Source organism: Catharus ustulatus, chromosome 23, assembly GCF_009819885.2.
Source record: "Catharus ustulatus isolate bCatUst1 chromosome 23, bCatUst1.pri.v2, whole genome shotgun sequence".
Lineage (NCBI taxonomy): Eukaryota > Metazoa > Chordata > Aves > Passeriformes > Turdidae > Catharus > Catharus ustulatus.
In genome coordinates, this window is record NC_046243.1 from 228,893 (window position 1) to 256,233 (window position 27,341).

The 27,341-nt window shown below is 48.8% G+C and overlaps 1 protein-coding gene and 1 non-coding gene across 3 annotated transcripts; both read right to left on the minus strand.

The window, feature by feature from the left end:
* Window positions 1–2,206: 2,206 nt before the first annotated feature.
* TRNAQ-UUG lies at window positions 2,207–2,278 on the minus strand. Its single transcript has one exon. It is a non-coding gene; the product is annotated as a tRNA-Gln (tRNA).
* A 6,256-nt stretch (window positions 2,279–8,534) lies between these two features.
* On the minus strand, window positions 8,535–26,484 carry IGF2BP1 (insulin like growth factor 2 mRNA binding protein 1). Of its 2 annotated transcripts, XM_033079050.1 has the most exons (15): window positions 26,310–26,484; window positions 24,303–24,363; window positions 19,271–19,319; window positions 18,415–18,466; window positions 18,029–18,092; window positions 16,992–17,276; window positions 16,162–16,296; window positions 15,122–15,244; window positions 14,074–14,209; window positions 13,171–13,293; window positions 12,072–12,188; window positions 11,434–11,508; window positions 10,563–10,694; window positions 9,742–9,855; window positions 8,535–8,627 (listed from the first exon to the last, which is right to left on the minus strand). In XM_033079050.1, exons 1-15 carry the CDS (start codon window positions 26,482–26,484, stop codon window positions 8,535–8,537), a joined length of 1,734 nt encoding a protein of 577 aa, XP_032934941.1. The 2 variants fall into 2 exon arrangements, with proteins under 2 accessions (XP_032934941.1, XP_032934942.1); XM_033079051.1 differs by lacking the exons at window positions 16,162–16,296; window positions 16,992–17,276.
* Window positions 26,485–27,341: the final 857 nt, after the last annotated feature.

Below are 27,341 nucleotides of genomic sequence, written 5' to 3' on the forward strand. Positions count from 1 at the left end.
CCCAAAAAACCAACCCCACCCCCCGCTGCGGCCGGCGCTCGCAGCCGAGCTTTGCTTTCCCACGAGCGAAAAAGGAAAAGAGAAAAAAAAAAAAGAGAAAAAAGCAAAACTTCTGCATTTTCTGCAGCCTGAGAGAGAGGGGGATGGTGGAAACACGGAGCTGAGCTTTGTTCTCCTCATCCCAAAATCCCAAATCCAGCTCGGGATCAACCTCCTCCTCCTCTGGAAAACCAACTGGAGTCTACAAACCTTCTCCTAAGGTGGTTTTTTTTAAAGGATAAATTGAATTTATCCTAATTAAATAGAAACAAAAACCCAGGGTGCAGCCAGCTCCTGAATTCAGCGGGGTTTGCTGTTTGGAGCCGTTTTGCTTTTTTTTTTTTTTTTTTAAATTCATCCCAGCTCCATTTAATTTTGGGGAAAACTCTGCCAACGATTGCTCCATCAACCCTACAAGAGAAGCAGCAGAAATTTGAATTTTGGAGTCTCCATCCCAGAGGAACAACCCTGTCCCACTTTTGTCCCGGATGATTTAAATCCCAGGAAATCTCCCTGGATCCCACCTGGCGTTTTCCTGCTGAGGCACTTTGGAAATCCTAAAAAAAAGGAGGACAACACAGAAAAAAGTGGATTTTCCTCAAGCAGGGAGTTCCCTCTCTCCTGCAGCCAGAATCCCCTCCCTGCTCTCCTAAAATATCCCAAAATATCCCGAAATATCCCAAAATCTTGGTGGTTTTGTTCTTTCTCGCAAATGCTCAATAAACCCGCCAGCACCGCCACGGCCTCTGTTTATTGCAGGAAATACTCTCAAAAAAAAAAAAAAATTAAAAAATAGAATTTACAGGCTTTATTTTTGCTCCAAAGCTGCGGTAGCAATTAAAAGCCGCTTTTAATTTGCTTTAAAAGCAAATAAAAGCAGCAGCTCAGTCCCAAATGGCGGCTTGTGACCGACGCATTATTATTTTAATGTTCCATTTTCCTTTTTTTTTAATTTTATTTTTTTCCTTTAAAACTTGGATGCACAGCGGGGCTGAATCGTGATTTTTGATGGAGTTTTTGAGGGTTCTGCTGGGGGTTTTTTTGGGAGTGCAGAATGTAATTTTTTAATGGGTTTTGATGGATATTTTGATGGAGTTGGTGGGGTTTTTTGGGGGGGTTGAAGGAGATGAATGTGAGATGCTCCATAATTAATTTGGGGTCGCCTTCTCCTCCTGGCCACCGCTCCACGGTTATTTCAGGCTATTCAGGTAAAAAAATAAATCCTATATTCCTGTCACGGCCTTGAGTCCATCAGCTCCACCTGGGCCCTGAGCTGCCCCTAATCCGGGCCGAGAACCGGGCCGCGGCCGGAGGGGATTGACCCGATAATCGACGTTAAATGGCTGGGAACGTGCGTCAGAGCCGGCTAAGCCGCCTCGGAGGGGATTCGGGACAATGCCGGCCCAACAGCGGCTTAGGGCACGGCCGGAGGGGCCCTCAGCGTCGTGAGCGCTCGAACCCGCCATGAGGGCTCGGGGCTGCCGAGGGGGAGGCGGGGCAAAGCCGGCTCCCAGCCAATAGCAACGCGGGGTTGGCGGAGTGACGGCTCTCTCAGCCAATCGGCGGCGGAGAACGGAGAGAGCCAAGCTGCTCCCAGGGAGGTGGATTGTGAAGTGGGAGGCGGTACAAGGAGAGGTGAGCAGCCAATAGAAACGCGATATTGCGGGAGTGACAGCAAGGTTAGCCAATCACCGGTGGGGACCGGAGAGCGCGAACCCTCCCCGGGGGGTTTAGCATTGCTGAAGGAGGAGGCGGTGCAAAGAACGCTTTCAGCCAATAAAGATACGAGACTGTGAGAGTGACAGACAGAACAGCCAATTAACGATAGAAAACGGAGACCGCACGTCTCCCCGGAGGGCTTCGGGCTGCACCGGCGGAAGGCGGGGAGAAGCGTGGACACCCAATAGAAACGCAGAGTAGTCAGAGTGACATCCTGCTCAGCCAATCAGCGGCGCAATACGAAGAGCGCCCTCCGGCTTCCATTCTCTGCCTTCCTCCTGCGCCTGCGTTGTGCGGCGCTGGCGCCCACACAAAATGGAGCGCGGCGGGCGCCGGTGCGGGCCCGGTGCTCCCGGTGCGGCCCCCGTGGCCTCTTCTCCTCCTCCTCCGCTCCTTTCCTCTTCCCTACTCAGGCCCCAGGCGGCGGCCGCGGGCAAAAAGAAACGCGAGGTCCCACCGAGATTTGAACTCGGATCGCTGGATTCAAAGTCCAGAGTGCTAACCATTACACCATGGGACCGCTGGGTGTAACGGGAGGTGCCGCGCGCTCACCCTATCCCTCCGCCCGCGGGAAATAGTCCCGCGCCCAGCCCGGCAATTCCGGAATTTTCTGGGAATTTCGGGAATTTTCCGGGATATTCCCGGCCCTAAAATCCTCCTCAAATCCCAGAACCGACGCCGCTCCCCCCGCCTGGGACAGCCCCGAGCTCCGCCGCTGGCGGCACTCCGATTTCCCCTTTTATTTTGGATTTTTTAAAAATTTATTTCTGCCTTTATTGCGCTTTATTCCCTTATTTCCCACCTTTCTTTCTCTATTTTTCACTTTATTTCTTTTCCACACCCTTTTCCATTTATTCATCTGTCTTTCCTCTATCCCCCCTTCTTTCTTCCCCCTTTATTTCTCTATCCCTAATTTATTTTTCCCTTTCTCACTCTATTTCCCCTTATTTCCCTATGTTATACATCTATTTTCCCTTTATTTCCTGTTATTTATTTTCCTGTTTCTTTAACTTTCTATTTCCTCAACTTTTCCCCATATTTTGATTTTTTCTCTGCTCTCTCCTGAATTTTTTTTCCCCCTCTATTTTTCCTTTATTCCTTTTTCTCCTTTAATTCTTATTTATTTTCCTATTTATCCTCCGTCCCCATTTCCCCCTTATTTTCCCCCTCTATTTCCAATTTTTAAAGTTTTTTTCCCCTATTTCCCTTTATTTCTCTTCCATTTTCCCTTCCATTCCCTTTCCCATTTATTTATCTCTTTTCCCTTTATTGCCTCCATTATTTCTCTTTTCCCCTCAATTTTTCTCTTTATTTTCCCCTCAATTTCTTTTTCCCATTTCTCCCTTTAATTTTTTTCTCCCTCCCTTTTTTTCCTCTCTTCCTTTTATTTCTTCCTCCCCATTTCCCCTTTAATTTCCTTTTTTCCCCATTTATTTTCCCATTTCCCTTCTATTTTTCCTCCATTTCCCCCCTCTTCCCTTTTAAAATTTAATTTTAAATTCCCCCCTTATTCCCTCCCCAATCCCACAAATCCACACAAACACAATTTTTTATTTTTTTGCTTCTTTCTGTTTTTTTTTTCTCTTTTATTTTTCACAATGAAACAGTGGAAATAAAGCGATTTGTGGCCAAAAATAAAAATTAAATAATAATAAAAAAAGGAATTCCTTCTCCTTGGAAAAGGAACTGAGCCCAAATCCCAGGAAAAGGGAAGGATCAGGACAGGTAAGAGGGGGAAAAAAAGGTGAAAACAAAAAAAAGAGGCAAAACCACATCCCAGAAATCACAATTTTTACCCAAAGAACCTGAATTTCCCTGGGAAAAGCAGCACCTTTGGATGCTCCCAAAATTCAGCTCCATCCCCCCTCCCTCCCTGCTGCCATCACCCCAAAAAAAACCCCAAAACCATTGGAAAAACAGAAAAAAATCTAAATTATCACCCTGGATTCCCCCAGCCCTGAGGGGAGGAGGAAGTATCCAAGGAAAACACACAAAAAAAGGAAAACCGAGTATTAAAAATAAAAAAAAAAAATAAAATAAAAATTAAAATTAAAATTAAATCAGTCACAGCCCAAATCTGGGGCTGGTGAGGTCTGGAGCTTGCGAGGACTCAAAAACCACTTTCCTCAATGGAAAGCAATCCCATAAATCCTATTTATTTTTTAAATCCTATTTTTTTTTTTTTAAATCCTATTTTTTTTTAAAGAACATTTTTTTCTTTGGAAAAAAGTGTAAATTTTAATATTTTTTCTATTTTTTTTTTAAACTTTTTTTTTCCTAAACATTTTTTTTAACTTTTTTTAAAATTTTTTTTTTTTAATTTAATTTTCCTTTTCTCCCTAAAAACTACACCCCTACCTAGAGTCACCTATGGCTAAGAGGTAGATTAAAAAAAAATTGAGGATTGGGTGAGGATTCCCGGGATCGCTCCCGGGGTCGTTCCCGGCTCCGAGGGCGCCGCACGTTCCTGACTCTTGGAATTTGGAATTCCCAATTCCCTCCCCTCTCCTGGGATTTCAATCCCTCATCCCAAGATGAGCTAAGGCTGAGTTTCCCTCTGGAATTCCAAAGAATTCTGGATCCTGAGATGACGCTGGAGGAGCTGACGGAATTTGGGATCGATCGCGGATTTTCGAGGATGAATTTCCAGATTTTTAAGGATGGATTCCCACCCTGGTTCCATCGATTTCCCAGAATTTGAATCACTCTAAGAGGCATCTCTGACACAGGTCAAGGCTGAGTTTCCTCCTGGAATTCCAAGGAATTCTGGATCCTGAGATGACGCTGGAGGAGCTGATGGAATTTGGGGCCGATCGCGGATTTTTAAGGATGGATTCCTGGATTTTTAAAGATGGATTCCCACCTTGGTTCCATGGATTCCCCAGGATTTGATTCACTCTAAGAGGCATCTCTGACACAGGTTAAGGCTGGATTTCCCTTGGGAATTCCAAGGAATTCTGGATCCTGAGGTGACGCTGCAGGAGCTGACGGAATTCGGGGCCAATCGTGGATTTTCAAGGATGAATTTCCAGATTTTTAAGGATGGATTCCCACCTTGGTTCCATGGATTTCATGGCATTTAATTCACCCCAAAAGCATCTCTGGCACAGGTTAAGGTTGAGTTTTCCCCTGGAATTCCATGAAAATCTGGATCCCAAGGTGATATTGGTGATGCTGATGGAATTCAGCGTCGATGGAATTCGATGGAATCCGATCGCGGATTTTTGAGGATGGATTTCCAGATTTTTAAAGGATGAATTCCTGCCCTGGATCTGTGAATTTCCTGGGATTTGATTCACTCTAAGAGGCATCTCTGGCACAGGTTAAGGCTGGATTTCCCTTGGGAATTCCAAGGAATTCTGGATCCTGAGATGACGCTGGAGGAGCCGACGGAATTTGGGATCGATCGTGGATTTTTAAGAATGGATTTCCAGATTTTTAAGGACAGAATGGATCCATGGATTTCCCAGGATTTAATTCACCCCAAAAGCATCTCTGGCACAGGTTAAGGCTGAGTTTCCCTCTGGAATTTCAAGGAATTCTGGATCCTGAGGTGATATCGGTGATGCCGATGGAATTCGGGGCCGATCGCGGATTTTTAAGGATGAATTACTGGTTTTTTAAAGGATGGATTCCTGGATTTTTAAGGATGAATTCCTGGTGAATTCCTGGTTTTTTAAGGATGGATTTCCATGTTTTTAAGGATGGATTTCCATGTTTTTAAGGATGGATTTCCATGTTTTTAAGGATGAATTCCTGGATTTTTAAGGATGGATTTCTGTGTTTTTAAGGATGGATTCCCGCTTGGTTCCGGTCAATCCCGTGGATTTCCCAGGATCAGCCATGGGAGGGGCATTCCCTGCTCCGGATCAGCTCTGCCTGCCTGGAAATTCCCTGCCCCAAAAATGATCCCAATGCTGGGATCCCAAAAATCCATCCCATTCCCAGGATCCCAAAAATCCATCCCATTCCCAGGATCCCAAAAATCCATCCCATTCCCAGGATCCCAAAACCAATCCCACTGCCAGGATCCAAAACGATCCCATTCCCAGGATCCCAAAAATTCATCCCATTCCCAGTTTGCAGGGAATAAAAATTGGCTCTCACTTAATGAAGGAATTCATTAATTAACTCCTCTCTCTCCTCCTCCATTTTAAAAAATTATTTTAAAATATTTTTAAGCTTTTTTTCCTTTTTTAAAATTATTTTTTTAATAATTTTTTTCCTTTTTTAAAATTATTTTTTTGCTTTTTTAAAAGAATTTTCCCCCCTTCTTTAAAGTTCTTTTTTCGTTTTTTAAAATTTTTTTTTGCTTTCCAAAATTATTTTAAAATTATTTTTTTCCTTTTTTAAAATTATTTTTTCCTTTTTAAAATTACTTTTTCCTTTTTAAAATTAATTTTTTCCTTTTTTAAAATTATTTTATTCCTTTTTAAAAATTATTTTCCCTTTTTCTTTTTTTAAATTAATTTTTTCCTTTTCTTAAAATTAATTTCTTCCTTTAATTAATTTTTTTTCCCTCGATAAAATGGAGGCAAAAAAAAAAATACAAAGCCCTCTTTTAAAATAATTTTTGGTGGTTTCTTTATTTTATTTTATTTTATTTTATATTTTATTTTAAATTTCACAGCACCATAGTGGAGAAGATGGATGGACACCAACCCCTGGAATTCTCCCTGGGATTTTGGGATCTTCAAGAATTTTCTATCAAATATAGAAAAAAAAAAAATCTCTTTATGGCTTCTGAGAGTGTGAAAATAAATCCAGGAAAAAATAAATTTTTTTTACCACACTTTGCATAGAATAGGAGTGAAAAAATTCCCAAAAATCCACAGATTTGGTTGGATCTGATCAGGAAAATCCAAAATTGAAATAATAATAATAACTGAAAAAATTGGGGAAAAAATAAAAATGAGAAGGAAAAAATATAAAAATTTAAAAAATTAAAATTAAAAAAAAAAAAGAAAAAGGAAAAAAATTCAAGTTTTTCCCTCTGGGAAAATCAAATCTAGAATTTTCCCAGAATTTTTTTTTTTTGGAGAGCTGAAATTCCCCCAAAATTCCATGAAAATATCAAAAATAAGGAAGAAGCTGCTCCCATCTTTTCCACCAGGCCCAGAATTCTTCCATAAAAAAAACAAATCCAAAAAAATTCTCTTTTTTTTTCTCTTTTTTTCATTAAAAAAATAAAATCTTCCCCGTTAGCACCTCTTATATAAAATATCAGCAAAAACCAACCCCCCCAAAAAACCCCAAAATAAAGTGAAAACAACCCCAAAAATCAGAATATTCCATAGCTGAGGTAATCACACCTGAGGTAGCTTTTTTTGAGATTTTTTGAGCTTTTTTGAACTTTTTTGAGCTTTTTTTGAGCTTTTTTTGAGCTTTTTTTTTAAGCTTTTTTTGAGCTTTTTTGAGCTTTTTTTGTGGCTTTTTGTCATTCCTTTTTTTTTTTTAAATTCCCTGGAGTGACAGAATTCCAGGAAATTCCCCTTTTCCCAAAGCTGCTTTTCCTGAGGAATATTTTGGGGATTTTTTTCACCCACAAAATTCCCTGCTGGGAAGGGCTGGGCTCCGTTCCAAAGCGACCCAAATTCCTGATTTTTTCCAGAAGTCTCCGTTCCCGATCCCAATCCATTCCCAGTCTGTCTCCGTTCCCATTCCCAGTTCCCAGTCCATTCCCAGTCCATTCCCAGTCTCCATTCCCAGTCCATTCCCAGTCCATCTCCATTCCCAGTCCATTCCCAGTCTCCATTCCCAGTCCATTCCCAGTCCATCTCCATTCCCAGTCCATTCCCAGTCTCCATTCCCAGTCCATTCCCAGTTCCCAATCTCCGTTCCCAGTCCATTCCCAGTCCATTCCCACTTTCCATTCCCAGTCCATTCCCATTCCCAATCTCCATTCCCAGTCCATTCCTAGTCTGTCTCCATTCCCAGTCCATTCCCAGTCCATTCCCACTTTCCATTCCCAGTCCATTCCCATTCCCAATCTCCATTCCCAGTCCATTCCTAGTCTGTCTCCATTCCCAGTCCATTCCCAGTCCATTCCCAGTTCCCAATCTCCATTCCCAGTCTCCGTTCCCATTCCCAGTCCATTCCCAGTCTCCATTCCCAGTCCGTCTCCGTTCCCAGTCTCCGTTCCCAATCTCTGTTTCCATTCCCAGTCTCCATTCCCAGCCCATTCCCAGTTCCCAATCTCCATTTCCAGTCTCTGTTCCCATTCCCACTCCATTCCCAGTTCCCAATCTCCATTCCCAGTCCATTCCCAGTCCGTCTCCGTTCCCAGTCTCCATTCCCAGTTCCCAATCTCCATTCCCATTCCCAATCTCCATTCCCAGTCTCTGTTCCCATTCCCAGTCCATTCCCAGTCCCTTCCCAGTCTCTGTTCCCAGTCTTCATTCCCAGTCTCCGTTCCCAATCTCCATTCCCAGTCCATTCCCTGTCTATTCCCAGTCCCTTCCCAGTCCGTCTCCGTTCCCAGTCTATTCCCAGTCCATTCCCAATCTCCATTCCCAGTTCCCAATCTCCATTCCCAGTCCATTCCCAGTCCCTTCCCAGTTCCCAATCTCCATTCCCAGTCCCTTCCCAGTTCCCAATCTCCATTCCCAGTTCATTCCCAGTCTATTCCCAGTCCATTCCCAGTCCATTCCCAGTTCCCAATCTCCATTCCCAGTCCGTCTCCATTCCCAGTCTCCGTTCCCGGCGCTCGCCGCTCCGCGGGCGCTCGGATCCCGGCCGGGCCGTGCCGTGTCCCCGCTCTCCCGGGATTTGGGTCCCTATTTCCTGCGGGATTGGCTCTGCCCGCTCGGGCCCTTCTGGTGCTGCTGCTTCACCTGCGCCAGGATGTCCCGGATCTTGCGCTGCGCCATCTGGGAATGACAGCCGGGATCGGGGTCAGAGCGGGAATACCGGGATTTGGGAATTTGGGAGTCAACCCGGGAATCGCTGGATTCAGTCTGGGAACCCGGGAATCAACACAGGAATCCCAGGATTTAGTCCAGGAATGCCAGGAGTCAGCGCAAGAATACCGGGATTTAAGACAGGAAAATGGGAGTCAGAGCGGGAATCCCGGGATTTGGGAATCCGGGAGTCAACATGGGAATCCCAGGATTTAACACAGGAATCCCAGGAGTCAACACGGGAATCACGGGATTGAGTCCAGGAATACCAGGATTCAACCCAGGAATCCCAGGAGTCAACTCAGGAATTCTGGGATCCTATCCAGGAATCCCATGGGTTTCAGGAATCCTGGGATTCAGTCCGGGAATGCCAGGATTATATGCAGGAATCCTGGGAGTCAATCCAGGAGTCCCAGGAATCAGCACGGGAATCCCAGGAGTCAGGAACCCAGGAGTCAACACGGGAATCCCAGGATTCAGTCCAGGAGGATTCAGTCCAGGACTACCAGGATCCAATCCAGGAATCCTGGGATTTGGGGATCCCAGGAGACAACCCAGGAATCCCGGGAGTCAATCCAGGAATCTCGTGGATTCCAAAAATTTCCGAGTACCTCTAGGGAACCTCTCAGAATCTCTGGAGCACCCTCAAACACTCCAGAACCCCTGGAACAACCCAGAACACCCCTGGAACACCCCTGGAACACCCAAGAACACCCGTGGAGCACCCCAGAACACCCCAGACCCCTCCAGAACACCTGGAGCACTCCTGGAACTCCCCAGAACACCTGGAAAACACCAGAACATCCCAGAACACCTGGAACACCCCTGAAGCAATTAGACCTTCTCCAGAGCCCCCAGAACACCCCCAGAACACCCCTGGAACACCCTAGAACTTCTCCAGAGCCCCCAGAGCCCCCAGAACCCCCAAGACAGCCCAGAACACCTGGAACACCCTTGGAACACCCAAGAACATCCAAGAACACCCCAGGAACACCCCTGGAACACCCAAGAACATCCCAGAACACCCCAGAAAACCCAAGAATACCCCAAGAACCCCCCATATCCCCCATCCCCGCCCCCGTACCTGGCTGGCGTAGAAGTGCCCGATGATTTTGACGATCACCTGCTCGTTCTCGTCGGGCGTCTGCTCCCGCGGCACCACCACCTCGGCAGCCGTCAGGTTCTGCAGCTCGTTCACCTGGGGACGCGGGAACGCGGCACTTAGCTGGGAATTCCAGATCTTTCCTTGGGAATTCTGGCCTTTATCTGGGAATTCTGGCCTTTTCCTGGGAATTCCAGCCCTTATCTGGGAATTCCGGCCCTTATCTGGGAATTACAGACATTTATCTGGGAATTATGAACCTTTTATTGGGAATCTCAGACCTTTTCTTGGGAATTCCAGCCTTTATTTGGCAATTCTGTACTTTATCTGGGAATTCCAGCCCTTTTCCCAGAAATTCCAGCTCTTTTCTTGGGAATCTTGGACATTTATCTGGGAATTCCAGCCCTTTTCCCAGAAATTCCAGCTCTTTTCTTGGGAATCTTGGACATTTATCTGGGAATTCCACCCTTTTCCTGGGAATTCCAGCCCTTATCTGGGAATTCCAGCCCTTTTCCTTGGATTTCTGGATCTTTATCCAGGAATTCCAGCCTTTATCCAGGAATTCCAGCCCTTTTCCTGGAATTCCAGCCTTTATCTGGGAACCACGGCCCTTATCCGGGAACTCTGGCCTTTATCTGGGAATTCTGGACCTTTATCTGGGAATTCCTGCCATTTATCCAAGAATCCCAGAACTTTTCTTGGGAATCCTGCCCCTCTTCCCAGGAATCCCACCCCTTTTCCCAGGAATCCTGCCCCTTTTCCTGGGATTTCACCACTTTTCCTGGGAATCCTGCTCCACTCACGGTCTTGCCGCCCTTGCCGATGACGCGCCCCGCGGCCGAGGCCGGCACTCGGATGTGCGTCTCCAGCTTCACCTCCTCCTTGGGCCCGAAAAAGTTCTCCTCCTTCAGCTTCCCATAAATCCTGCCCTGAGCCTGGGGATGGGATGGGGAGTTGGGAATGTCCCACCCCAAAATCCAGCCCTGGATCCCAGCATCCCATAAAATTCTGACTCTTTGGAATTCCAAATCTGCTCAGCCCCCAGGAGCAGGGAGTTGGGAATGCCCCAGATTTGGGATGGGGTTTCCCATAAAATCCCAGTTCTTTGGAATTCCAAACCCCCTCAGCCCCTGGGAGCAGGGAGTTGGGAATGTCCCACCCCAAATTCCATCCCCAAATCTGGGCTGTGATATCATCCCATAAAATCCCAGCTCTCTGGGATTCCAAATCCCCTCAAACCCTGGGAGCAGGGAATCGGGAATGTCCCATCCCAAACTCCAGCCCCAAATCTGGGATGTGACATCATCCCATAAAATCCCAGTTCTCTGGAATCCCAAACCCTTTTGTCCCCCAGGAGCAGGGAGCTGGGAAATGTCCCACCCCAAAATCCAGCCCCAGATTTGGGATGTGACATCATCCCATAAAATCCGAGTTCTTTGGAATTCCAAACCCATTTTCCCCCTGGGAGCAGGGAATGGGGAATGTCCCACCCCAAACTCCAGCCCCAGATTTGGGATGGGGTTTCCCATAAAATCCCAGCTCTCAGGAATCCCAATCCCGTTTGTCCCCCGGGAATCCCAATCCCAGAACGCCCCAGCTGTGGGTGGGGGGCTCAGGACCCCCAGCACAGCCCCAGGTCCCCCAGGAGGTGACACAGAGGGACAAAGGGACAACCTTGAACTGCGCCTCGGGCGGGCCGGTGATCACCACCATGCGCACCTTGGAGTCCGGCGTGTCCGGAGGGGCGATCTGCAACCGGAGGGACACGGATGGACACGGGGGGGACATGGGGGACATGGATGGACACGGGGGGGACACGGGGGGGACACGGATGGACACGGTGGGGACAGGGATGGACACAGGGATGGACACAGGGGGATACGAGGGGACACGGGAGGGACACAGGGGGACATGGATGGAAACAGGGATGGACACAGGGATGGACACAGGGGGGACATGGGAGGACATGGGGGGACATGGGATGGACACAGGGATGGACACAGGACAGACATGGCAGTACAACCGTGTCCGGGTTTCCCAGGGAAATGGGGACAGGGGAACCATAGGGACAATGGGGACAATGGGGACAATGGGACAGGGGACAGGGACACCTGAGGCCATCCCCACCTTGATGGACAATGGGGACAGGGGACAATGGGGACAAGAGACAGGGGGACAGGGACCCCGAGGCATCCCCACCTTGATGGACAATGGGGACAATGGGGACAATGGGACAGGGGGACAATAGGGACAGGGGACAATGGGGACAGGGGACAATGGGGACAGGGACAGGGACCCCGAGGCGTCCCCACCTTGATGGAGGCGCTGGCGAAGCGCGAGAGCTGTTTGATGTGCTGGCCCTTCTTGCCGATGATGGCCCCGACCGCCTGCGCCGGGATGAACACGTGCACGGTCTCCTGCTCCGGGGGCTGCGGGACGGGGTCACCATGTGGGGTCAGGGTCATTATTTGGGGTCAGGATCTCCATTTGGGGTCAGTGTCATTATTTGGGATCAGTGTCACCATTTGAGGTCAGTGTCACTATCTGGGGTCAGGGTCACCATTTGGGGTCACTCACCATTTGGGGTCAGGGTCATTATTTGGGGTCAGTGTCACCATTTGGGGTCAGGGTCTCCATTTGGGGTCAGTGTCATTATTTGGGGTCAGTGTCACCATGTGGGGTCACTCACTATTTGGGGCCAGTGTCACTATTTGGGGTCTGTGTCTCCATTTGGGGTCAGTGCCACCATTTGGGGTCACTCACCATTTGGGGTCAGTGTCATTATCTGGGGTCAGTGTCACCATTTGGGGTCACTATTTGGGGTCAGTGTGTCCATTTAGGGTCAGGATCTCTATTTAGGGTCAGTGTCACCATTTGGGGTCACCATGTGGGGTCAGTGTCACTGTTTGAGGTCAGTGTCATGTCCCCAAGCTGGGAGCAGGAGCTGCCAGGGGTCACCCACCCACCCCAGGGTTGTTTTCCTTTGGGAACAGCCCCAGCTGGATTTGGGGTCACCCACCCACCCCAGGGCTGTTCTCAGGAACGTCCCTGGATGGATTTGGGGTCACCCACAAACCTCAGGGTTATTTTCCTTTGGCAACGTCCCCAGCTGGATTTGGGGTCCCAGGGCTGTTCTCAGGAATGTCCCCAGCTGGATTTGGGGTCCCAGGGCTGTTCTCAGGAACGTCCCTGGATGGATTTGGGGTCCCAGGGCTGTTCTCAGGAACACCCCCAGTTGGATTTGGGGTCACCCACAAACCCCAGGGCTGTTCTCAGGAATGTCCCCAGCCGGATTTGGGGTCCCAGGGCTGTTCTCAGGAATGTCCCCAGCCGGATTTGGGGTCCCCTGCCCACCCCAGGGTTCGTTTCCCATCAGGAACACCCCGATTTGGGATGTTTGGGGTCGCTCACCAGGAAGGAGCTGTAGGGAGCAGCCCCGGAGACGCCGCTCGGGGGCGGCGGCACCGCCGGGGACGAGGCCGGGAAGAGCCCGACGGCCGCCAGGTTCAACCCCGGGATCAGGTGGGACTGGAGCTGGGGGGGAAATCGGGAATGGGGAAAGGAATTAAATTGGGAATGGGGGAATGGAGTTGGGAATGGGGGAATAAAATTGGGAATGGGGAAATTGAGTTGGGATCAGGTGGGACTGCAGCTGGGGAGGAGGAAAATCGGGAGTGGGGAAAGGAATTAAATCAGGAATGGGGGATTGGGAACGGGGAAAGAAATGAAATCGAGAATGGGGAAATGGAGTTGGGAATGGGGGATCGGGAATGGGGGAAATAAAATTGGGAATGGGGGATTGGGAATGGGGAAAGAAATGAAATTGGGAATGGGGGATTGGGAATGGGGGAAATAAAATCAGGAATGAGAGGGGATTGTAACTGGGAAAAGAAAGAAAATTGGGAATGGGAGATTGGGAATGGGAAAAGAAATAAAATTGGGAATGAGGGATTGGGAATGGGGGAATACAATTGGGAATAGGGGATTGGAATGGGGAAATAAAATTGGGAATGGGGGAATGGGAATGGGAATGGGGGGAATAAAATTGGGAATGGGGGGAATAAAATTGGGAATGAGAGAGATTGTAATTGGGAAAAGAAAGAAAATTGGGAATGGGGGATTGGGGGAATGGAGTTGGGAATGGGGTGGGACTGTCCCTGTCCCTGTCCCTGTCCCTGTCCTTGTCCCCATGTCCCCGTTCCCATTCCCTGTCCCTGTCCCCATGTCCCCATGTCCCTGTCCCCATGTCCCTGTCCCCATGTCCCCATCCCTGTCCCCATGTCCCCATCCCCATCCCATCCCAGCCCCGCTCACGCTCATGGCAGCCACGTCGTTCTCGTAGGCCTCGCGCACTTTCCTCATGATCTCCTGCTCGGCGCGGCAGCAGCACTCGGGAGAGCCCCGGACGGTGATGGTGCGCTCGGGGTTGTACAGGGTCAGCTCCTGCAGCCTGGGACAGGGACAGGGAATGGGGACAGGGACATGGGGACATGGGGACAGGGACAGGGACAGGGAGAGCTCGGGGTTGTACAGGGTCAGCTCCTGCAGCCTGGGACAGGGACATGGACAGAGACAGGGACAGGGACAGGGACAGGGACAGCTCGGGGTTGTACAGGGTGAGCTCCTGCAGCCTGCAGGGGACAGGGACAGGGACATGGGGACATGGGGACAGGGACAGCTCGGGGTTGTACAGGGTCAGCTCCTGCAGCCTGGGACAGGGACATGGGGACAGGGACATGGGGACAGGGACATGGGGACAGGGACATGGGAATGGGACAGGGAGTGGGGACAGGGACAGGGACAGGGACAGGGACAGGGACAGGGAGTGGGGACAGGGACAGGGACACACCCAGGGGACAGGGACAGGGACATGGGGACAGGGACAGGGACAGAGACAGGGACAGGGACACACCCAAGGGATGGGGACAGGGACACGGGAATGGGGACAGGGACATGGGGACATGGACAGGGACAGGGACATGGGGACAGGGAATGGGGACAGGGAATGGGGACAGGGACAGGGTCAGGGACAGGGTCAGGGTCAGGGACAGGGACATGGGAATGGGGACAGGGAATAGGGACAAGGAGAGGGGGTGGGCAGGGACATGGGGACAGGGACAGGGACAGGGACAAGGACATGGGGACAGGGACAGGGACAAGGACATGGGGACAGGGAATGGGGCAGGGACAGGGAAAAGAGGACAGCTCTGGGTTGTACAGGGTGAGCTCCTGCAGCCTGGGACAGGGACAGGGACAGGGACACACCTGGGGGACACGGACATGCCCAGGGGACAGGGGACACTCCAGGGTGGGAGGGGACCCCAAAGGGTGGGGAGGACACCCCAGGGCGCCCCGTCCTTACGAGGAAATGGTGATTTTGGTCTCCGTGTCCTGCTCCACCTTCTTGAGGTTCCGCCCCTCTTTGCCGATCAGGCGCCCCACGAAGTTGTTGTGGGCCAGGATCTTCAGGGGCACCTCGTCAGCCCTGGGGGGAATGAGGGGTGGGAATGATTTATGGGAATTATGGGATGGGAATGAGGGGGAAAACCCCCACAGGAGGGATTAGGGCAACTGGGAAAAGGGAGAAACCCCAAAGGAGGCGGTGTGGCAAAAGGGAACGGGGGAAATGCCAAAAGGAGGGAAAACCCAAAAGGGGGGAAAACCTGAAAGGAGGGTTTATGGGAAATGGGAAAAGAGAAAAACCCAAAAGGAGGGAAGAGGCTGGGATGGGAGGATCTGGGATGGAAGGATTCAGGATGGGATCCATGGGTTGGGAGGATCCAGGATGGGATCCCAGGGAATGAAAACATCCAGGATGGGATCCAGGACGGGATCCCAGGGAATGGGAACATCCAGAATGGGATCCCAGGGAATGGGAGGATCAGGATTGGGATCCCTTCAATGGTAACATCTAGGATGGGATCCAGGACGGGAGGATCCAGGACGGGATCCCAGGGAACAGGAGGATCCAGGACGGGATCCCTTCAATGGGAACATCCAGAATGGGATCCCAGGATGGGAGGATCCAGGATGGGATCCAGGATGGGATCCCTTCAATGGGAACATCCAGGACGGGATCCCAGGGAATGGGAGGATCCAGGATGGGATCCCAGGGAATGGGAGAATTCCAGGATGGGATTCCAGGGAATGGGAGGATCCAGGGAATGGGAGGATCCAGGGAATGGGATCCCAGGGTTGGAGGATCCAGGACGGGATCCCAGGATGGGAACATCCAGGATGGGAGGATCAGGGTTGGGATCTCAGGATGGGAGGATCCAAGATGGGATCCCAGGATGGGAGGATCCAGGATGGGATCCCTTCAATGAGAACATCCAGGACGGGATCCCAGGGAATGGGATCCCAGGATGGGAGGATCCAGGACGGGATCCAGGGCACCCTCACGTCTTGGTGTCCTTGGCCTCCTTGTTCATGATGTCCAGGATCATCCTGCAGGCGGCCGAGCAGCCCTCGGCCGTCGAGTGGATGCTGATGGCTTTTTCTGCCGCGCCCGCGTTCTCCTTGCGGTGCACGTCGATCCTAAACCAGGGATGGGCTTGGGACAGGGCCCAGAGACCCCAGAGCCCCAAATCCCTGCCCCAAATCCCTGTCCCAAAACCTTACCCCAAATCCCTGCCCCAAAACCCTGCCCCAAAACCCAGCTAAAGGAGGGAACCTCGATCCTAAAGCAGGGATGGGCTTGAGACAGGGCCCAGAGACCCCAGAGCCCCAAATCCCTGCCCCAAACCCCTGCCCCAAATCCTTGCCCCAAATCCCAGCCCTAAAACCCTGCCCCAAATCCCAGCTAAAGGAGGGAACCTCAATCCTAAAAACAGTTCTCTGGGTTCTTTGGGATTTAAAGGGTTCTTTGTGGGATTTAAAGGGTTCTTTGGGATTTAAAGGGTTCTTTGTGGGATTAAAGAGTTCCTTGTGGGATTTAAGGAGTTCCTTGAAGAATCTGAGGGATTCCTTTGGGAATATCAAGAGTTCCTTGGAATATCAAGAATTCCTGGGGGAACACAAAGAATTCCTGGTATTCTTTGAGGGACACAAGCCCTTCCTCGGGGCGGCCAACAGAACCTCAAGATCCAAAACCCAACGAGAACAAAGTCCCAACCTGGCTCTGCCAAGAAACCCCCAAACCCCCGAAAAAAACCAACCCCACAAACCCCAAAAAACCCCCAAAAAATCCCAAAAAATCCCCCAAAAAACCCAAAAACCCCCAAAAAACTCACTTGGACTGCGTCTGCTTGGTGATGTTGCGGATGGTGGCCCCCTCCTTGCCGATGATGGCCCCCACGAACTGGGTGGGCACCAGCAGGCGCAGGGGCACGTCCAGGGGGGGCTGTTTTGGGGTCCCAGGGGGCAGGGGGGAACCGGGACGGGCGGGGCCGCGGCCACCGGGGCCACCGGGGCCACCGGGGCCGGCTCTGCGCCCGTTCTCGGGCTGCTCGTCCGGGATGTAGGAAACCTTGAGCGCGTGGCTCTCCAGCTGGTGCCCGTTCAGCTTCAGGATGGCTCTGGAGGGGGAATTTTGGGAAATTTTGGGTTTTTTGGTTTTTTTTGGGGGATTTTTTTGGTTTTTTGGGGTTTTTTTTAAGATCTATTGGGGATTTTTGGGGTGTTTTTTTAGGGATTGTTTGTGATTTTTGGGGTTTTTTGGGGGATTTTTTTAGGGGTTTTTGGGGGGTTTTTTTGGGATTTTTGGGGGGGTTTTTGGGGCCAGGTCTGCGCCCGTTCTCGGGCTGCTTATCCGGGATGTAGGAAACCTTGAGCGTGTGGCTCTCCAGCTGGTGCCCGTTCAGCTTCAGGATGGCTCTGGAGGGGGGAATTTTGGTTTTTTTTTTTTGGATTTTTTGAGGTTTTTTGGGGGATTTTTTGGGGGATTTTTTGCGGGATTTTGGGGGGGATTTTTTTGGGAGTTTTTGGGGTTTTTTTGGGCATTGTTTGGGGGTTTTTTGAGGATTTTTTTTTTTTTTTGGGGGGATTTTTTTGGGAATTTTTGGGGGGCTTTTTTGGAGTTTGGGGGGGATTTTTTTGGGGGGGTTTGGGGGTTTTTTTGGGGGCATTTTGGGGCTGGCCCCGCTCATCTGGGATGTGGGAAACCTTGGCTTGTCAAGTGGTGCCCGTTCAGCTTCAGGAGGGTTCTGGATGGGGGAATTTTGGGGAATTTTGGGGAAATGGGGCTGGCACCAGGTGGGGAAGGGAAGGAATTCCTGATTAAATCCTGAAGGATTCTCAGAGAATTCCCAGAGAATTTCCAGGCACTCACTGCCGGGTCTGCTCCCGGCTGGCGTAGGTGACGTTCACCACGGCGGTGTCGCTGTCCGTGTTCACTGTGGGACGGGAAAAATGGGTTGGGATTGGGAAAAGGGGTTGGGAATTCAGGAAAAGGGGTTGGGATTGGGGAAAAAGAGTTTGGAATTCAGGAAAAGGGTCAGGAATTGGGAAAAGGGGTTGGGAATTTGGGAAAAGGGTCAGGAATTGGGGAAAAGAGGTCAGGGGTTGGGAAAAGGGGTTGGGCATTGGGAAAAGGAATTGGGAATTTGGGAAAAGCAGCAGGGATTGAGTTTTCATTCCCTCCTCCCACTGAAATGGGGCAGGAATTCCCAAAACCTGGATGAAATCCCCCAAATCCAGGATTTTTTCCCTACCCACCTTGCTCACAGTTCTCCACGGTGCCGTACTGGGCCAGCAGCCCATCCAAAACCTGGGAAAAAGGGAAAAATCAATCTGGGATATCCCGGGAAATCCCATCCTGCCATGGGGATCGAGAGGAATTCCATCAGGATTGTGAGGAATTCCTTTAGGATCATAAGAATTCCATCAGGATTGTTAGGAATTCCTTTAGGATTGTTAAGAATTCCATTAGGATTGTTAGGAATTCCATTAGGATCGTAAGAATTCCATCAGGATTGTAAGAATTCCATGAGGATCATTAAGAATTCCATCAGGATTGTTAAGAATTCTGGCAGGATCTTAAATAATTCCATCAGGATTGTGAGGAATTCCATCAGGATCGTAAGAATTCCATTAGGATCGTGAAAAATTCCATCAGGATGGTGAGGAATTGCATCAGGATTGAGAGGAATTCCATTGGGATCGTAAGAACTCCATGAGGATCATTAAGAATTCCATCAGGATCATTAAGAATTCCATCAGGATCATCAGGAATTCCATCAGGATCGTGAAAAATTCCATCAGGATCAAGAGGAATTCCATTAGGATCATTAAAAATTCCATTAGGATCATTAAAAATTCCATCAGGATTGTTAAGAATTCCATCAGGATCGTAAGAATTCCATCAGGTTCATTAAAAATTCCATCAGGATCGTTAACAATTCCTGAGTAATTAAGGCTGGGAAGCTCCAGGGGAGGAGAACCAAGCCAGGGAAAATTCCCAGCGGGAAGCGAGGATCCATTTCATTCCCTGCACAGTGGGAACGTCCCAAATTAACGGGAATTGTTAATTAACGGGGTAATTAATTCCAGTTAACGGGATTCCTGCTCTTACCTCCCATCGCAGCTGGGGCGGGATGTTCCGGATCTGGATTTTCCGGCTCCTGCAAGGATGGAAAGGGAGGATTTGGGGTCTGAGCAATTCCAGGAATTCCGAGGATTCCGGTGGATCCAGGGGCGCTGCGGGGCTGGATTCTGGAATTCCTCTGGGAATGGATTCTGGAATTCCTCTGGGAATGGATTCTGGAATTCCTCTGGGAGTGAAATTCTGGAATTCCTCTGGGAATGGATTCTGGAATTCCTCTGGGAATGGATTCTGGAATTCTGGGATTGAAACTCCAGAACTGAAACTCCAAAATTCCAAAATTCCTCCAGAAACGAAATTCCAGAATTCTCCCAGGAGTGAAATTCCAGAACCCCTCTAGGACTGAAATTCCAGAATCCCTTTGGGGCCAAAATTCCAGAATTACTTCAGGACTGAAATTCCAGAATTCTGGGACTGAAACTCCAGAACCCCCCAAGACTGAAATTCCAGAATCCCCTTTGGGGGCAAAATTCCAGGATTCCTCCAGAAACAAAATTCCAGATTCCCCCCGGGAGCAGAATTCCAGAATCCTCCAGGACTGAAATTCCAGAATCCCTCCAGCCTTGCTGGGATTCCCGGGGTGGATTTGGCTTTTCCCAGATTTGGGAAGTTTTGGGAATCCCAGCAGGAGCAAGGAGGGTTGAGGAGAATCCCTTTGGGATCCTCATTCCCAAATCCAAGATTTTTTTCCCAATTCCCTTTTCCCTGCTCCTGGCTCAATCCCAGAGCAGCTCCTCATCCCAAAATCCTCCCCAAAAAATCCCCAAATTCCAGGATTTCCCACTCCTGGATATAAACCACAATTAAAGTCGGAACATTCCGGATTTTGGGGGAATTCCCAAAACTCTGAGCCCATTTAGGAGCTGGAAAATCCCAAATTTTGGGATTCGAGCCCAGCCCCGGCACCTCCCTCTGGGAAAGATCCCAAACCCCGCTGGGCCGCTCCCAAAATCCTGGAATTCCTGGCTAATTGCTGCTCATTATCCGGGTGATTGACAGCTGTCACTCACACCTCAACGGGATTTACGATTCCCGATTTTCCAGCCCTCAGGGAAGCCACAACAATTCCACCCAAACGTCCAAAATCCTGCGGGATTTTCCCAAATCTGCTCCTTTTGGGGTCGAATTTTGGGGGAAATTTTGATGGGAAGAGGATCCCGAAATTCCCGTGGAATTCCTGGATAAATGTTTGATCAAATCCCTGCCGTGAATTCGGGGAATATTTGGGATGAGCAAAGACAGAAAAAGGGAAAATCCCAAATTCCAGCCTCATCTCCCAACCCCCTGTGGGAATTACTTGGATTTAATTAATTGGGATGGATTAATTAGGTTTATTCAGTTAGGATTGATTAATTAGGATTGATTAATTAGGATTATTTCGCTGCAGGGAGTTCCCTGCACAGCCAGGGCTCCGGAATTCCGCGGGAATCGAGGCGAAATTCCAGAAATTTCCTGGATTTGGGATGGAGGTCGGAGCTTCTCCTTGCCCCTCATCCCAAAAAAACCCAAAAATTCCCAAATTTGGGAAAAATTCCAGCACAAAAATCGACATTTCCCATGGCAGCAAGGAGGGAAAATTGGGAATTCCTCAGGATCCTCGGGAATTCTTTGGGAATTCTTTGGGAATTTCTTTGGGAATTTCTTTGGGAATTTCTTTCCCACCCCAAGTTTTCCTCCTGGGAATTGAGGATGGGAATTCCAGGAGATTTTGGGATGGGAATTCCAGGAAATTTGGGGTGGGAATTCCAGGAAATTTGAGGATGGGAATTCCAGGAAATTGAGAATGAGAATTCCAGGAAATTTGGGATGGGAATTCCAGGAGAATTGGGATGAAAATTCCAGGAAATTTGAGGATGGGAATTCCAGGAAATTGGGATGGAGGAAAACTTGGGGTGGGAAAGAAATTCCCAAAGAATTCCCCAAAAATTCAAAAGAAAAAAAAAATCCCAAATAATTCCAAAGAATTCCCCCCCAAAAAATTTTAAAAATCCCAAATAATTCCAAAAAAATCCCAAAGAATCTCCAAAAAATCCCAAAAAATCCCCAAAAATCCAAAAAAAATCCCCAAAAATCCCGAAGAATTCCCAAAGCTGCAGGGATGGAGCTCTGGAAAAAAAAAATCAGGAAAAGCTTCCAGGGAAAAACTGGGATGAGGAAAAAAATGAATTTATTCCTCTTGGAGCCAGAAAAATCCCCATTTTTGGTGCTGTTTTAAATAATTTTAATGTTTTAAATAATTTCAAGATTGTACATAATTTTAATATTTTTAAAATTATTTTAAATAGAATTTTAATAATTTTTAATTAATTTTTAAATTTTTTTGTTTTAGGAGCGTTTTGTTTCCCTTTAAAAATTGGGAATAAAGAGAGAAGAAAGAATTAATTGGAAATTTTTAGGAATTAACTAATTAAAACCACACAAATTCAATTTTTTATATATAATTATTTACATTTGAATTTAAAGGAAAAAAAATTGGGGTTTTTTTGTTGTTTTTTTAAAATAAAAATTAAATTAACTGGGAAGGGCTCCTGACTCGTTTTCCCACATTTTTAAAGGGATCAAAAAAGGTGGAAAAAAATTAAAATAAAATTAATGTTAAGGTTTTGGGGGGAGGGGAAAGGGGAGGAATTTAATTTTCCATCCCTAATTAACCATTTCCTGCTCCCTGCCTCTCCAAACTGGAAATTCCAGTCTGGAAAAACGAGGAAGGATTTAAAACAAACCCAAAAAACTTTTAAAAACCCCAAAAAACTTTAAAAATAATTTAATAATTCAATTTTTAAGGACATTTCTCCCTCTTTTCCCCACATTTGGAGCAGCCAAAATCCCCCAAATTCCCCCCAAAATTCCACAGCAATGGGAAATGCCCCAAAATCGCTTTTTTCACACCCCAAAAAAACACCAAACCCATCCCAAAATTCCCCAAAATTCCCCAAAATTCCCCAAAATTCCCCAAAATTCGATTCCAGGAGGGAAAAGCGGCGCTGGCCCTTTAAGAGCAGTATGGGATGGGGGGGATTTTAACCCCAAAAAATCCCCAAAAAAATCCCAAAAATCCCAAATGGGATTTCCCACCCCAATCCAAACTTTTTTGGCGACACCCAGGAGGAAAAGAAATCGAAATCCCAAAATATTTTTAATTTTTTTCCTTTTTTTTTTTTTTTTTTTAAGTGCTTCTTTGAATCCCACATCCCGAAGGAATATTCTGATTTTTGGGGGATTTTTTGAGGAACTTTGGGGCAAATTCGGGAACTTTAGGGATTAGGATTTGGGGAAGTTTCAGGCTGGGATTTTGGGAATTTGGGGTGAATTTGAGAACTTTGGGTCAGGATTTTGGGAACTTTGGGATTGGGAATTTGGGGAGTTTGGGATCAGGATTTTGGGAATTTTGGGGTCAGGATTTGGGGAATTTGGGATCAGGATTTTGGGAATTTTGGGTCAGGATTTTGGGATCAGGATTTGGGGAATTTGGGGTCAGAATTTTGGGGAGTTTTGGGACTGGATTTTGGGAATTTGGGGTTGAGATTTTGGGAAGATTTGGGTCAGGATTTGGGGAATTTGGAGTCAGGATTTTGGGAATTTGGGGTGAATTTGGGAACTTTGGGGTCAGGATTCTGGAGAGTTTGGGGTTGAGATTTTGGGAATTTGGGGTTGAGAATTTGGGCAGTTTTGGGGTCAGAAATTTGGGAAGTTTAAGGCTGGGAATTTGGAAAATTCGGGGTCAGGATTCTGGGAATTTGGGGTCAGGATTCTGGGAATTTGGGGTCAGGATTCTGGGAATTTGGGGTCAGGATTTTGGGAATTTGGGGTCAGGATTTTGGGAAGTTTGGGGTGAATTTGGGAAGTTAAGGGTCAGGATTCTGGGGAGTTTGGGGTCGGGATTTTGAGATGTTTGGGGTGAATTTCGGCAGTTTTGGGGTCAGGATTTTTGAGAATTTGGGCTCAGGATTTTGGGAATTTGGGCTCAGGATTTTGGGAGGTTTTGGGTTGGGATTTTGGGAATTTGGGGTTGGGATTTTGGGCAGTTTTGGGTCAGGATTTTGGGAATTTGGGGTTGGGATTTTGGGAATTTGGGGTTGGGATTTTGGGCAGTTTTGGGTCAGGATTTTGGGAATTTGGGGTCAGGATTTTGCCGGCCCCGCCCCCTCCCCTCTCTTTTCCCGGCGCCTCCATCACGTGGGGATGGATTCGGAATCTTTGGGATCGGGAATTCCGGGAATTCCAGGAATTTGGGGAGGGGAGGAGGGACAAAAAAAACGAGAGGGGGAAAAAAAAATAAAATAAACCAAACCAACAACAAAAAAAAAGGGAATTTCTGGGAAACAACAAACCCAGGCAGGATTTTTTAGGGATTTTCTGGGAATTCCCAGATTTTCCGGAGCCGGGAACAACAAAGGAGAAGGAGAGGGATGGGCTGGGGGCGGGAGATCCGGGGAAACCCCAAAAACTTCGCTTTTCACCCCAAAAATCCCAGGAATTCCGCCAGAATTCCATCCCTGCCCGCCCACAGAGCCTGCTGGATTCTTTTCTCCCCAGCAAAATTCACTTTTTAAATCCATTTTAAAAAATATATTAATTTTTTTAGATTTTTTCTTTATTTTTTCCTCCCAAAACAAAGGATTTTTCTCTCATTTCCCAACCCAGAAGCCAAAAAAAAAAAAAATTCTGCCCCAAGTTTGGAAATCCCAGCCCCCAAAGCATCCAGCACGTGGAGAATTATTTACTTCACTTTTTTCCCCCTCTTTTTTTTTATTAAATTAAAACCCACAGATAAAGATTTCTTTGGGAAAAAAAAATCAATTAATCCACGGATTTATGAATGAATTAATTAAACTCAACTCATTGAGAACAAATCCAACCCAAAATCTCTGATATTTAACCATTTTTAGTGGAAATTTTTGCTTTTTTAAACTCCTATTTTCTCCCAAAAAAACCACAAATTAATAATTCCGACGACAACCATTCAAAATTAATTAAAAATCAATTAAAACTCCGCTTTTACCTTTGCTTTTTGGGCACCGAGTGCTCGATCTCCAGCTGCTTCCCGTGGAGCTCCACTTTCCCTACAAACAAAACGTGCCCGGGGTTGGAAATTCGGGATAAAAAAAAAAAAAAACTCGGGATAAACGGGAAATTTTCCCCAAATTTATCCCAAATTCTCCCGAATTCCACCCAAGCCCAGCTCCCGACAAAGTGAATTTTTATTAAATCCACGTGGGAGCGGCACCTCTGGAATTGTTCCTTGGGAATTTTCGGTTTGGGATTTTATTTTTTTTGGTGGATTTGGAGGATTTCTCTCATTTTCTTTCAGCCCTCCAGGAAAACTCTTTGGAGAAAATTCCCTTTATATTTTTTTAATTTTTTTAAAATTTTTTCTCGATTAAAAAGCCCCAAATTGAGAATCCCACAGGAACGGATTCCTCCTGGAAAACGGAGCGGGATTTCCTCCCTGCTGAGTTATTCCACCATTTATTTTTAATTCATTTTTTTATTTTTAATTCAGTTTTTATCATTATTTTGGAGCAGGGAAGACGAAAACTCAACTGCGGGAAGAGCCCGGGCGGAAGGAGATGGAGAGGAGGGAAACAAAAAAAAATTTAAAAGCCTCCAAATTCCCGATTTTCTCCCAAATTCCCGATTCCCAAACTCTCCCCTGGCTGCTCCCAGCGATCCTGACCCCAAGGGTTTGGGGGATCCCGGGGATTTTGGGGATCCCGAGGTTTTTGGGGGGATCTCGGGGTTTTTGGGGATTTCCAGGATTTTGGGAATCCCGGGGTTTTTTGGGGATCTCCGGGGTTTTGGGGTGGCTTTGTGTCCCCATCCCGGGCTTTGGGGATTTTTGGGGAAGGGACAAAAACGGGATCCCATGGATTGGGGGGGTCGGGATTTAGGGGATCGAGGGGTCGGGATTTTGGGATCGGGAAGGATCGAGGGGTCAGGATTTCGAGGGTCAGGAGGGATTTAGGGGGTCGGGATTTGGGGGGTCAGGAGGGATTTGGGGGGTCGGGATTGCTCGAGGGGATTGGAAAGGATCAAGGGGTCAGGATTTGGGGATCGGGATTTGGGGGGTCAGGAGCGATGGGGATTTGGGGATTGGGATTGGGGGATCGGAAAGGATCGAGGGGTGGGGATTTAGGGCTCGGGATTTGGGGATTTCGGGGGTCGGGATTTCGGGGATCAGGAAGGATCAGAAAGCCTCAAGAAGTCGGGATTTGGGGATCAGAATTTGGGGGATCAGGATCGGAAAGCCTCGAGAAATCGGGATTTGGGGATCGGGATTCGGGAGGATCAGGACTTGGGGATCGGGATTTCGAGGGTCGGGATTGGGGGATCGGAAAGGATCGAGAAATCGGGATTTAGGGCTCGGGATTTGGGGATTTCGGGGTCGGGAAGAATCAGAAAACCTCGAGAAATCGGGATTCGGAGATCGGGATTTGGGGGGGTCAGGAGGGATCGGAAGGGATCGAGAGGTCGGGATCTGGGGGGTCGGGAGAGAGCGAGGGATGGGGATTTGGGGGATTTGGGGATTTCGGGGATCGGAATTTGGGGGGATCAGAATTTTTGTGGGGTCAGGAGGGATCGGGATTTGGGGGATCAGGATTCGGGGATCAGGGATTTGGGGGATCAGGAGGGATCAGGATTCGGGGATCGGGGATTTGGGGGATCAGGAGGGATCAGGATTTGGGGATCAGGATTCGGGGATCGGGATTTGGGGATCGGGATTTGGGGGATCAGAAGGGATCGGAATTTGGGGGATCGGGATTTTGGGGAGATCAGGAGGGATCAGGATTCTGTGATCGGGATTTGGGGATCAGGATTCGGGGATCAGGATTTGGGGGGATCAGGATTCGCTGATCAGGATTTCGGGGGGATCAGAAGTGATCGGAATTTGGGGGATCAGGATTTCGGGGGGATCCCCACGGCTCCCACCCCATCCCGAGGCGAGGATCGTGGCTCGGTGTTGGGACCCCCTCTCCCCCCGGCCCCGCCGCCCCCCGGCCGCTCTCACCCGAGAAAGTTTCGATGGCTTTCATGGCCCACGCCTCGTCGGGACAATCCACAAAGGCATAGCCGGACTTGACGAGGAACTGCCCGCTGAAGGAGATGCGGTGCTCGGCGAACACCTTCTCCAGCTCGGCCGCGGTGACGCCCTCGGGCAGGTTCCCGATGTAGAGCTTGTTCATCTCGGGGGGCTCGGGGGGCTCGGGGGGCTCGGCCGAGCTCGCTCCGGCCCGGGGGCTGCGCTGGGCGGCTCCGCTTCGCCCCCCGAGCTTTGCTTTATTTTTTTTTTTTTCTCTCTAAGTTCTTTTTTTGTTGTTGTTGTTTGTTTGTTTTCCCCCCTCTCTTTCTTTTATTTTCTTTCTTTTTTATTTTTTTTTTTTTATTATTTTTGCCTTTTGCCCAGCGGATTTTTTGTGCCGTTGGGGAGGGGGGTGGCGGCCGCTGGAGGAGGAGGAGGAGGAGGAGGAGGAGGAGGAAGGAGGGGAGGGGGCGGCCCCGGCAGGGCGGTGGCTACGGGGGCCCCCCCCGAGCTGGCCCGAGTGGCCCCGGACACCGGGGGTGGGAGGGGGTTGGGAGGAGATGCAGAAAAAAAAACTAAAATAAACCTCGAGCTGGAAAAAATAATTTTATTTTTTTTTTTTTAAAAATGTGAAAATGTTTGCGGGAGGAAGCCACGTGGTGATGCCGGGGGGGAGGGGCTGGGAGGGGGAGGGGGGGGGCGGCCGCTACTTATTTATTAATTTATTTATTCGAATTCCATTTTAATTCCTGCTCGGGATGGGGGGCGCGTCCCTCTCACCCCTCCCCCCAAATCCCCACCCCCCCCCATCGGGGGCTCCTTCCCATCTGCCGCGCCCCTCCCCCACCCTCCCCTCCCCCTCCCCTCCCCTCCCTCCCCTCCCCCAAAAGCCTCAATGGGATTTTTTTTTTTTTTTTTTTTTTGGGTGTAAAAAATTTGGGCATCAAAGGCGGCGCCGCGGCCCTGGCGCCAGCCCCGGGGCTCCGGGGGTCCCGCCGGGATCGCCCCCTCCCCTCCCCT

What these genes read in the sequence shown, in the direction of transcription:
- IGF2BP1 (XM_033079050.1), bottom strand. Translation starts at nt 26,484, where the DNA reads ATGAACAAGCTCTACATCGGGAACCTGCCCGAGGGCGTCACCGCGGCC. An exon ending in CGCCCGAGGCGCAGTTCAAG is followed by an intron (nt 10,695 to 11,433) that starts GTTGTCCCTTTG and finishes TCCCATCCCCAG; the next exon opens with GCTCAGGGCAGGATTTATGG. An exon ending in TCGGCAAGGGCGGCAAGACC is followed by an intron (nt 9,856 to 10,562) that starts GTGAGTGGAGCA and finishes CCGCGTCCCCAG; the next exon opens with GTGAACGAGCTGCAGAACCT.